General features: G+C 45.8%; 1 protein-coding gene across 3 annotated transcripts in view; it reads right to left on the bottom strand.

The window, feature by feature from the left end:
- Positions 1–1,567: 1,567 nt before the first annotated feature.
- The window catches only part of smg7 (SMG7 nonsense mediated mRNA decay factor), a 72,872-nt gene continuing 61,745 nt past the window's right edge, over positions 1,568–12,694 (bottom strand). For 2 of the 3 annotated variants that reach the window (XM_034182658.1, XM_034182659.1), the window contains exons 19-24: positions 5,859–6,005; positions 4,366–4,446; positions 3,614–3,767; positions 3,364–3,534; positions 2,963–3,111; positions 1,568–2,407 (exon numbers count right to left, since the gene is read on the bottom strand). In XM_034182658.1, coding sequence (XP_034038549.1) covers positions 2,294–2,407; positions 2,963–3,111; positions 3,364–3,534; positions 3,614–3,767; positions 4,366–4,446; positions 5,859–6,005 — 816 coding nt within the window. In that variant the 3' untranslated portion in view covers positions 1,568–2,293. The remainder of the gene's footprint in view (positions 2,408–2,962; positions 3,112–3,363; positions 3,535–3,613; positions 3,768–4,365; positions 4,447–5,858; positions 6,006–12,694) is intronic. The other variant, XM_034182660.1, reaches the window with a different exon arrangement.

Below are 12,694 nucleotides of genomic sequence, written 5' to 3'. Positions count from 1 at the left end.
TTTGTCAGAATCTACTGGAAGAAGTGGTTTAAAGAAACACCAGATTACAGATTAGTGATCAATAATTTGTAATCACTCATTTTCTGGCTCGTTTCTAGAATACAAGTACATGTAATATTTTATGGCTGGTTGTTTGTTTTTTAATTCCTAACATTAATTATTAAAACATGAACAGAAAATAGTCTAATTAAGGTTCCGAGCCGTTAGTGGCGTCACTAAACGCTGCCGTTCAGTCTGAGAGCCACAAGCTTCACTTCAAGCATCAACCAAAAACCTTTCAGAGCTGTCAATCAAAAATTTACTGTTTTGCAGCCTTCTGTCCAAATCCCAGAAGGGGCAGAGCCTCTATCTGCCCAGCCCGGGAAGGGGTGGAGCCTCTAAGCATCTTGACGGGCTCTGCGATGGCCAAAAAAACTAAACTGACTACTGACACATGAAAGCAGCAGCATTTTCGTTGAGGCGCCTGGGCAGGAAGCGGCTGCGTGCGCAGGAATTGGGCCATGTGAGCAGGCCGCGTGAGCAGAAAGCGGCCGCGTGAGCAGGAAGTGGGCCACGTGAGCAGGAAGTGGGCCATGTGAGCAGGAAGTGGGCCGTGTGAGCAGAAAGCATGCCACAATGAGCAGGAAGTGGGCCGCAATAAGCAGGAAGTGTGAGCAGGAAGTGGGCTGCGTAAGCGGAAAGCAGGCCGCAATAAGCAGGAAGTGTGAGCAGGAAGTGGGCTGCGTAAGCGGAAAGCAGGCCGCAATAAGCAGGAAGTGTGAGCAGGAAGTGGGCTGCGTAAGCGGAAAGCAGGCCGCAATAAGCAGGAAGTGTGAGCAGGAAGTGGGCTGCGTAAGCGGAAAGCAGGCCGCAATAAGCAGGAAGTGTGAGCAGGAAGTGGGCTGCGTAAGCAGAAAGCAGGCCGCAATGAGCAGAAGTGTGAGCAGGAAGTGGGCTGCGTAAGCAGAAAGCAGGCCGCAATGAGCAGAAGTGTGAGCAGGAAGTGGGCTGCGTAAGCAGAAAGCAGGCCGCAATGAGCAGAAGTGTGAGCAGGAAGTGGGCTGCGTAAGCAGAAAGCAGGCCGCAATGAGCAGAAGTGTGAGCAGGAAGTGGGCTGCGTAAGCAGAAAGCAGGCCGCAATAAGCAGGAAGTGTGAGCAGGAAGTGGGCTGCGTAAGCGGAAAGCAGGCCGCAATAAGCAGGAAGTGTGAGCAGGAAGTGGGCTGCGTAAGCAGAAAGCAGACTGCATGCCACAGCTTCAGGGCTGTTTTAAACTACAATAAAGGCGGAACATGAAAGAAAGGCGGCGCTAAAGCAGGTTAAATGAACGAGCAGGTTTATATCATTTCTTGTCCTTTAAAGAAACAAGACAGTAGGCAAAACTATAAAAGATTCAAGCAAGAAGTAGATAAGAGACGAACCTGTTAGCTTGAAGTCAAAGTTGCTACCAACAAATCACTAAATGCAGAATAGTTTTATATATATATATATATATATATATATATATATATATATATATATATATATATATATATATATTCTCTTAAGTGCACAGACAGAGTAGGTTCTTTTGTTTAAAATTTTTTTTGTTGTCAAATCAGCCACTTCATGTTTAGCTGAAACTTTTTCCCGCTGGATGAAGTTTGCTTACGTCTCTCGGTTGTCTGGGCGACTGTTGGCTCCTCGAAGACGCTCGGTTTGGAGTCAGGACTCATCTTAAAGTCTGTACCAATTACAGTGATATATATTTCACTAATACATATATTTATAGTGGTTGCCCATGGCAACCTCCTTCTTCAGCGCCAAAGAGCGTTGCTCCTCCTCAGTAATAAAAACCAAGAGATCAGAATGTCTTAAGTTGCCCCCCCCGGGGTTCTTCCGCCTGGTCTACTCCGTGCCCATCCATCGCTCTCGATCTGCAGCAACGAAGGCGCTAAGAAGATGTGCTTTTAACGATTAAAGGAGAGGTGCAGAGGAGCAGCGGTGATGGTGCGTCTGCAGCGCTGAGGGGGGCTGAGTTCAGATTTCTGCAGGTTGAACTGAGACCCGGTGGTGGCGTTGTGCTTGGCACCGCAGTCGAAGAAACATAATCCGGCGCCCTCCATTCCAGCAGGGGCATCCCCGCTCCTCGACACCCGAGGAGGGTGGGGTGGTGTTTCAGCCTCGTGGGGGATCCGTTCAGCTCCCCAGCCTCCACCGTTTCACCGGTTTAATTTCCTGTTTTGTTGGAGCTTCATCAAACCTCATTTTTCCTCCAATTCTCTTGGTGGCAATGCTTTTTAACACATCAGGACACAAACCTTGGCTTTTCGCGCTCAGTGAGGCGGGTTCATGGTGCCGTGGCCTCGCTGCTGCTTCTGTTTCTGCTGGAGGAGGAGCTGCTCCAGAGCAGATGGTCCTGGCTGCATCATGGAACTTGACCAGATGGACTGCAGAAGAAACACATTAACACGGTGAATTCAAAGGTTTGAAGGTCAAAGTGTCGCCAGGATGTTTCACCGGCACCTGTTTGACTCGCTCAGAGGTACCGCAACCTCCTCAAGTCTAAACTCCACTGCTACCCGATGCAACTCGACATTAGCCACTACCAATTTGCCACGACGCGACACTAGCCGCTGCCAATTTGCCACGACGCGACACTAGCCGCTGCCAATTTGCCACGACGCGACACTAGCCGCTGCCAATTTGCCACGACGCGACACTAGCCGCTGCCAATTTGCCACGACGCGACACTAGCCGCTGCCAATTTGCCACGACGCGACACTAGCCGCTGCCAATTTGCCACGACGCGACATTAGCCGCTGCCAATTTGCCACGACGCGACATTAGCCGCTGCCAATTTGCCACGACTGGACATTAGCCACTGCCAACTTGCCACGACTGGACATTAGCCGCTGCCAATTTGCAACGACTCGACATTAGCCGCTGCCAATGGCCACGACTCGATATTAGCTGCTGCTAAATCTCATAAAGGGCATAAAGACCTTGAGGCTGTCGAGCAGCACAGTGGAAGACGTCTCCTCCATTGGAGACTCCTGATTGGTCCAGGAGGTGTTGGTTGGTCCAGCCTGGTGCCAGCTGCTGTCTGAGCCTGAAGCGGGCAGGTAGTCCAGACCGAACCCGCTAACTGCTCCTGTAAAAGAAAGACTACATGTCAACGTTCTGGTCAAGTTTCAGCCTCATATGAATGAAAAATCCCACGTTTACACCGCAGACAGTAAAAAGTCAAATCTGTGACCATGCACCGGTACTGCACTTTGCTGCATCCACGACACCACAGGACTACTCTTGGTGCTGGGTGGCAACCATTCAGGCACACACATACAGTGCCAAACTACAAAATACCACATACAAAAAGGTACCTTAAAATAAATAAATAACTCACCACTTTTCTCTGCCTTCCAGCGGTCCACCATCCTCCGGTCTCGGCTGTCCGGAGTCCCTATGGGCCCAAAGTTGGAGAAGGGCATGGTTCCATGGTTGTGTGTTGGAGGGGAGGATGGCAGGCTGCTGGGGTTGGAGGAGTGAGGTGACTGGCTGGCTGGGGTGGAGTGGTCTGCCAATCAAAGCTTCAATCAGAGACATGTTCTCTGAAGAGAACGGAGTAAAACATCGTTATCGCAGGTGTGTCGTACCTGAGCTGGCAGGGAGGGAGGGGGACCAGGGAGTCCCCTCAAACAGGGAGTACAGTGACGGCTCCTGGTGCAACATGGGAGCGTCGTGCTTGGCGTTGGCTGGCAGATTTTTACCGTACGCCTGGCTGAAGATACTATTGTTCTGGTAGTTCTCCTGTACGTCCCACAACAAAACACTTAATACGTTTATTACAAATAAACTGACAATAAATAATAACTGACAATGAAACATTATCATCCTTTATATTATATATATATATATATATATATATATATATATATATACACACACATATACACACACACTACATTTAAAATGTTGGAGTGTTGCATGTAGCCAGAATGACAAATTAATTTCTTGAAGATTCTTTGAATTATCAAAACACTCTGAGGGGCTTCTTCTCACCTCTGACACCCCGTCTGTCTAAGTCAGGGGTCACCAACCCTGCTCACAGAAATCATCTGTCCAACATGTTTTCCTGCTCTTCCGGCTCCACCCACTGACAGTTAAAGGCAAGTTCAGAGGTAGGAAGCACCAGACAGAACTAATCAGCAGGAAACCAGCAGGAGCAGTGACCTCCAGGAGCAGGACTGGGGACACCTGGTCGAGACCTTAGTCATGTGTCACACCGTGAGGTGACTTGATGTTGAGATTTAGCACTGTATAAATAAACTGAATTAAAGAAACACAAAGACGAAACAGTCAAAGCTGCGACGACGACTGAACACGGAAATGTGAGCAGGGGACAAACCTGGAGGGGAAATCCAGACAGGGGCAGCAGAGAAGACGGCTGGTTGACAACCTCGCTCTCCATCCTGGCCTGGTTTGGCAGCTGCCAAGAAACAAAGGACACATGACTTCTGTATGGATCCACATGGTTTCTGCTGAAACCAGTTTAAACACAGCAAAAGAAACCGACAATTAACTATGAACTCGGACCGATTGTGGTCAAGGTTTCACTTTCCACAGAGTTCACATTACAACCGAACAAAAAGAGCAGCAGCTCAAGCGCCTTTCTCACATCAGTCCACACCACTGCTCTGAGCGCAACGTGTGTCAGCACGTGTCACGTCAATCTTGAGGCTTCAGCCTATTTTGACCTCATCTTAAACAGCCAAGGGGACAACACACAGCTCACGTCCAGTCTCAATCTGTCTAATCTGTCTAATCTGTGTTAATGAGCACTTCTCCTTTGCCGAGATAATTTTAAAAAACAATGAAAGCCTGGAATTTTTGCTCATGGTCCTGAATGAAAACAAGGCGTCTAATGTTTAAATAATATTTTAAAATAAAATACCAAAGTGCCTGGCACAATGTGTCCCACCTCATACGACTGCTGCAACCAAGCCATAATGAGTCCTCCCAACCAGGTAGCCCACTTGGCAAAAGTCAGGTAAAGCACCCCCTCTTTTTTATCCTCTCGCCCCTGTGCTTGCTCGTGGGCAGGGTAAGGGTTAAATGTTCGTGGTGTGTGGCACTTTCAGACTTATCTTATGATTTGGGCCTGTACGAATAAAGTTAAATTAATTACCCAGCATGCATTTCGCACCTAGTGTGAAAACAAACCAGACCAAAACTAAACTGGTAATTACACTAAACAAAAATATAAAAGCAGCACTTTTGTTTTTGCTCCCATTTTTCATGAGCTGCACTCAAAGATCTAAAACATTTTCTACATATACAAAAGACCTATTTCTCTCAAATATTATTGACAAATCTGTCTAAATCTGTGGTAGTGAGCACTTCTCCTTTGCCGAGATAATCCATCCCACCTCACAGGTGTGGCAGATCAAAATGCCGATCAGACGGCATGATTATTGCACAGGTGTGCCTTAGGCTGGCCACAATAAAAGGCCACTCTGAAATGTTCAGTTCTGCTTTATGACTTCAGCTCATCAAAAATGGGAGCAAAAATAAAAGTGATGTGTTTATATTTTTGTTCAGTGTATGACATGATGACAGTTATTCAAGCACGGATGGTTGAAGAAGCTGTGTGCTGGAAACTTGACGTATGATGCAGTGTACTCTGAACACGGCCCACGTGAGGCGGAGCCATCATCAGTCAGCACAAAAGTATAAAACAATTGTACCTAATAATATAAAACCACAGGTTACCATGACAACAACCATGAAATGTACACTACAAACTGTAAGACAAAGGTACAGAACGTGATCTGTGCAGACTGGGTGTGACTGGACTGGACTGGGGAGAGGACGTAAGAGGTGGAAGGCGGGGCTACATACAAATATGTTTGGTCCAGGAGCAGTGCTAAGAGGGCCGGCCAAGGCCTGGTAGAAAGCAGGAGGCTTAGAAAAGACGAGCTCCTCCTCCTCCTCAAAATCTGCTAGAGTTTTTAACAGGTCTGGAGGTAGAAGAGGCGAGCTCTTGTCCTGGTGAGATTAAACAAGTCAGGGAGAAGAAAAAGAAGAAGAAGAAGAAGAAGAGAGAAGGGTGGGAAAAAAAGAGAAAAAGAAAGAAGCAAGGTGGTAAGAGGAGTAGGGAAAAAAGGAAAGCTACAAAGCTGAACACAGATCAGCTCCCCACCCCCCTAACACCCCCCCTCCCCCCACCATCCCACAGCCAATCACATGGGGGGGACAGCATGGTATTGATCCGTTTCCTTTCCAAACCTGATTATTTGTGTTTTCAACATTGGTCTGTCACGTGGTGAAAGGACTGATTTTATAAAGAGGAAGGACCCCGTTCAGTCTGATTCTGTACTTATGTTAAACGGCCTGTTGTATCGTCAGTTTAGACATTTTAAAATGTGTTTTTGGGGAAATACCTCCAGCAGCATCCAGAGTTTGACTTTCCTAAAGACAAAAATGAAACATTCTGTTCTCCAGTATTCCATTAAATCTATGCTGAGGAGGAATTCAGGTTTTCTGAACTTTCATGAAAACTGTGACCCTGAGCATCAGCGTCACACCCCGATCATCAGCTCCACACCCCGACCATCAGCTCCACACCCCGACCATCGACTCCACACCGTGACCATCAGCTCCACACCCTGACCATCGACTCCACACCGTGACCATCAGCTACACACCGTGACCATCAGCTACACACCGTGACCATCAGCTACACACCCTGACCATCGACTCCACACCGTGACCATCAGCTACACACCGTGACCATCAGCTACACACTCTGACCATCGGTGCCACACCCTGACCACCGGTGCCACACCGTGATCATCAGCGCCACACCCTGATCATCAGCTCCACACCCCGGGCATCATGCGCCACACCCCAAGCATCAGCGCCACACCCCGACCATCAGCTCCACACCCTGAGCATCAGCCTCCTCTGAGCGACTGGTACTGATCCACACTGGATCTGGAAACAGATTATCCAGAGCAGACAATCAGCAAAACCCACCAAGAAATCATCACTGAAAGTTAAACTATCTAACTGAAAACATAGACATGACCACAGAACCAGAGACCACTTCAGCTGAAGACCAAACACAGAACTCAGGACGGTCGGTGTCACACGTCACCACATCCACCACAGCACTCAATGGTCTTGGGGCCTGGATAGCAACCACTGTTTTACCAAGCTATTACAATATAAACATTACAAATAATTACCTTTAAACTATTCCAAATACGTTCCCCACCTCATGAAGCACACGAGAGAGAGGGAGAGGGAGAGAGAGAGGGAGAGAGAGAGGGAGAGAGAGAGAGAGAATATTCTGCTGAATATTCTGACTCTAATGCTGTGTTCACACCGCGTCCCTCGCCTTTGTGGCCACCATCGCCCGGTGTGTCGTTCTGCTTTCGCTGCGAAAATTCGCCCCAATGCGGCATCAAAAAGGAGGAGCTTCCATTCCGCTCGCCGCCAAGTCAACATGCCAGACCTTGATCACACGGAGCGAGTTGCTGTGCTCTATTTGTTGTGGAAAGCTGACAAACGTCACCAGCGGCGCCGTCCCTGGGTTCACAACATGAGACGTTCCCAATTAGGGGAGTTTCATTATTTGCTGCAGGAGCTGCGTCTGGATGACGGCCACTTTCAGTGGTACTTCCGCCTCTCCACGACCCAGTTTGAGGACTTCCTGTCCTGTTCGCACGTGCACATGAGAACAATAAAAAAAATAAAAAAAACTGGCTGGTGCTGCTGCTCGCTCTCCCCTCAAACTCTGTCATAATTGTGAAATAAAGGACAAAACAGACATAAATCCTGCTCACAGGCTGGCTGCCAGAGACTGGACATGTCCACATCAAGTATAAACTCCAGACATCTCCACGTCACTACATATCCAGTCCCTGATGAAAAAGTTCAGATTTGTCAACTTGGGGCAGTGGACGACGCGACACGATATTGCAACACGATATTGCGCCACAAATGCGCCAATCGCTCAAAATCACTTCATTCGCGTCCATCACGTTGCATTGCGTGGCTTGAACTTTTGTGGCGCCACAACGCATCCTTCCATAGGGATTACATGGCAACCTGTCACCGCCGTCGCTCGTGTGTCGTCCGGTGTGAACGTGGCATAAGAGACACTATTCTCCCACATTTGTTGAATAACTCGACTTGTAACAAAAAAAATCATGCTATGTGGATCATTATTCATCGCTCATTATTCAGTGGGACCAGGGCTTAAAACAGGAAGCATCTGGACCCTCAACACTTGGATTTTCGTTCTCCTGCAAAGACATCAGCAACACCAAACACCTCCGACCTTTGACCTCATGACTCCATAAGATCTTCTCAGGCATCTGGATCCCAAAGCCTGAGGACTCAGAGACATGAACATCCCTACTTCGACCAGTGAATGTCTCGACAAGTTCCACACTTTCACCACATATAGATACATTTCTGATTGACAAGTCCAGAAAGTCACTAAAAGCCTGGATCTGAGGCGGGATCCAGGACCATTACAAATCTAGAGACTCTGATTCCTCACTCAGCTCAGTAGGTGGTACTGATTCCACAAAGATCACAGCATTGTCTGTGAAATCAAGCTCAGGAAACCTTTCCTCAATGACAGCAGCACCTAAACCGCTGATTCCCACAACCAGACCCAACACCCAGTCCATGTAAGAACTGCACAGTCGGAACCAGAAGACATCCCTGAGGAACACCAGTTTTCATCAGTGGTGGGCACAGCTAATCAAAAAGTTAGCTTCAATAACATATAATCACCTAACTGGAAAGTTATCATTTGTGAAGCCAAACCAATAAACCACCCAAAAAATTATCAAAAGCTACAGCTAATCGATAACTTTCAGTATTGTCTCCAGTACACTTGCAATTAACAAGCAGAATCGCTTCTGGTAGCATCAAAGGCGACTACAGACCCAAACAATGAGTCAGCACTTCTGTCTCTGCGCGTCTATATATACAACCCCGGGCAAAAATTATGGAATCACCGGCCTCGGAGGATGTTCATTCAGTTGTTTAATTTAGTAGAAAAAACGCAGATCACAGACATGACACAAAACTAAAGTCATTTCAAATGGCAACTATCTGGCTTTAAGAAACACTATAAGAAATCAGGAAAAAAAAATTGTGGCAGTCAGTAACGCTTACTTTTTTTAGACCAAGCAGAGGGAAAAAAATATGGAATCACTCAATTCTGAGGAAAAAATTATGGAATCATGCAAAACAAAAGAACGCTCCAACACATCACTAGTATTTTGTTGCACCACCTCTGGCTTTTATAACAGCTTGCAGTCTCTGAGGCATGGACTCAATGACAAACAGTGACAAACAGTACTCTTCATCAATCTGGTTCCAACTTTCTCTGATTGCTCTGTTACATGTTCTCTTCAGGTAGTCATCTTTATAAATCTCATTGGAACGGCACCAAACAAAAGTTCCAGCATCATCACCTTGCCCAATGCAGATTCGAGATTCATCACTGAATATGACTTTCATCCAGTCATCCACAGTACACGATTGCTTTTCCTTAGCCCATTGTAACCTTGTTTTTTTCTGTTAAGGTGTTAATGATGGCTTTCGTTTAGCTTTTCTGTATGTAAATCCCATTTCCTTTAGGCGGTTTCTTACAGTTCAGTCACAGATGTTGACTCCAGTTTCCTCCCATTCGTTCCTCATTTGTTTTGTTGTGCATTTTCGATTTTTGAGACATATTGCTTTAAGTTTTCTGTCTTGACGCTTTGATGTCTTCCTTGGTCTACCAGTATGTTTGCCTTTAACAACCTTCCCATGTTGTTTGTATTTGGTCCAGAGTTTAGACACAGCTGACTGTGAACAACCAACATCTTTTGCAACATTGCGTGATGATTTACCCTTTTTTAAGAATTTGATAATCCTCTCCTTTGTTTCAATTGACATCTCTCGTGTTGGAGCCATGATTCATGTCAGTCCACTTGGTGCAACAGCTCTCCAAGGTGTGATCACTCCTTTTTAGATGCAGACTAACGAGCAGATCTGATTTGATGCAGGTGTTAGTTTTGGGGATGAAAATTTACAGGGTGATTCCATAATTTATTCCTCAGAATTGAGTGAGTCCATATTTTTTTCCCTGTGCTTGATAGGGCTGTCACGATTAGGAATTTCTGGAGACGATTAATTGTCAGACAAATAATTGCGATTGACGAATATATTATCTTTTTTTTTCTTTTTTTCCCCCCTTCTTTATATTCTACTATTGTAGTATAATTACACAACTCTGGAAGAATGTTTGGCTTCTGTGAGTGGAGAAACTGGGAATGGTGCAACATTTTTATTTTTATCTTCATTTTACATACAGTCCCAACTTTTTCTGAATTGTGGTTGTTTTTGTTGCATTTCTGAAATTGTTTCTCCTCATCAGTCACGTTTTGTGCTTAAACACTGCATTAAGCCCATACTGAACAAATAAATACCTTTGGAAAGTAACAGCTGTTAAAGTTCAGAGTTCTCACCTGCTTTTTGTGATCTGTGCATCTGAACTTCACCACAGCTTCTCCATGTCAGGGTTTTTTTTTTTTTTGTGGCTCAGTTCATTCATATATTCTCATTTTTAAAATGTTTTTAAAGCTATTTCACCGTTTATTTCATCTCATGATCTCATAAATTCAGCATACGACACGCACATGGTGTGAACAGGACGTTAACGGCAGAATCACACCTTTAGAGAAAGTTCAGAGAGAAGTAAAGGCAGCTTCACGTTTTCATTTTGTTAACATTTTCACTCGGGTTAAAATCCTCTTTCTGCTCCGCGCTCGCTGCGCACTGAACGTGTCGCGCCTGCATTCAGGAATCTCCCTCACCCACCCCCTCCCTCGCAGTCTGCAGCCTGTTAACTCCATGCGCGCACACACACAGGCACAGACACAGACACACACACCAACAGCTCCGCATTTTAGACGGCTTTTGAAGAAGACGGCACTGTTTTAATCGGCCGTCAGCCTCCTTGTTATTGTCCCGCCTTAAGACAAGAGCGAGGCTGCAGCACAATGACGTCAGATTCTCAGTCGTTTTATGCTTTGTGGATAAAATAAATAATTCACGGTAATCGCGAATATGAAAAATAATCGCGAATATGAAAAATAATTGCGACTGACGAATACTGTAATAATTGTGACAGCCCTACTGCTTGGTCTAAAAAAGTAACCGTTACTGACTGCCACAATTATTTTTCCTGATTTCTTATAGCGTTTCTTAAAGCTAGAAAGTTGGCATTTAAAATGACTTTAGTTTTGTGTCATGTCTGTGAGCTGCTTTTTTTCTACAAAATTAAACAACTGAATGAACATCCTCCGAGGCCGGTGATTCCATAATTTTTGCCAGGGATTGTACATATATATATAAAACCGGTATCACAATAAATAGAACACTGCCATCTACTGGTGCCCAGATGCTTAGTACTTAGGGCGAATACTGCCATGAACACTACTGGCCAGTAGATGGCAATAAAAGACCATAAAAACTTGCCAAAACAAAATTCCAGATAATCTGTCTGCTACATTTAAGATGCGTGGAATTTAATAAACACAAACTGAATTTCAGACATCTTATATATAAGGTCTGTGATGAAAAAAGCGGTCCTTTTTGTTTTTTTCAAAAAATAAATGGATTTGATTCATATGTTTTTACGTCAGACAAGCTTGAACTCTCGTGTGCATGCGTGAGTTTTTTCACGCGTCGGTGATGTCATTCGCCTGTGGGCAGGCCTTGAGTGAGCAGTGCTCCACCCTGCCCGTCGGAATATCTTTGTCTGAATAGCCGCTGCGGACGGTGCGTGTTGCTTTATCAACATTTTTTCTGGACCTGTGAGGGATATCCAAGTGGACACTATTCAAGAAATTAAGCTGGTTTTCGGTGAAAAGTTTAACGGCTGATGAGAGATTATGGGGTGTTTCTGTCGGTGTAAGGACTTCCCACGGAGCGGGACGTCACACAGCGCTTCCAGGCACCGTCGTCGGCCTGTTTCGACCTGAAAACATTCTAATTTAAGGCTTAATTCACCCAGGACGTCGTGAGAGAACAGAGAAGATTCAGAAGAGGCCGGCATGAGGACTTTATGCAGACATTCCACTGTTTAAGGACATTTTGTAATGAAAGACGTGCACGCAAATTCGCAGAGTAGTTTCCAAGACGACTCGGCGAATCTGTGTGCTCCATGACAGGAAAAACACCTCCGTGTTGAAGACCATTTGTAAAATTCAGGCGGCTTTTGATGGCTTTCAACAAGTGAGTAACTGAGAAATTGTTTAACAGCTTGGGTATGTTCCAACTTGTCCGTTAAGGTTTCCAACGGAGGTGTTTTTCCTGTCGCGACCCCCCGCGGTCGGGTCCGGCCCGACATGCGACTCTGCCCGCACGTTCTTTCATTACAAAATGTCCGTTAACAATGGAATGTCCAAACTCCTCATGCTGACTTCTTCTGAAAGTTCTCTGTTTTCTGATGACTTACTGGGTCAACAGAGCCTGAAATGTGGAAGTTTTCAACTTGAAACGGAGAGACGCTGCCACCTCGAAGCACAGATCGCCGTCAGGCGCCGTGGGCCATCCTTAAAGCGACACTACCAGACGAAAATCTCTCATCAGCTGTTAAAATTTTTACCAAAAACCAGCTGAATTTATCAAATGGTGTCCACTCAGTTGTGCCTTACAGTTTT

The sequence above is a fragment of the Thalassophryne amazonica genome, chromosome 12 (genome assembly GCF_902500255.1).
Source record: "Thalassophryne amazonica chromosome 12, fThaAma1.1, whole genome shotgun sequence".
NCBI lineage: Eukaryota > Metazoa > Chordata > Actinopteri > Batrachoidiformes > Batrachoididae > Thalassophryne > Thalassophryne amazonica.
The sequence above is the reverse complement of the archived record's forward strand: the minus strand, read 5'-3'. Positions and strand labels throughout refer to the sequence as shown.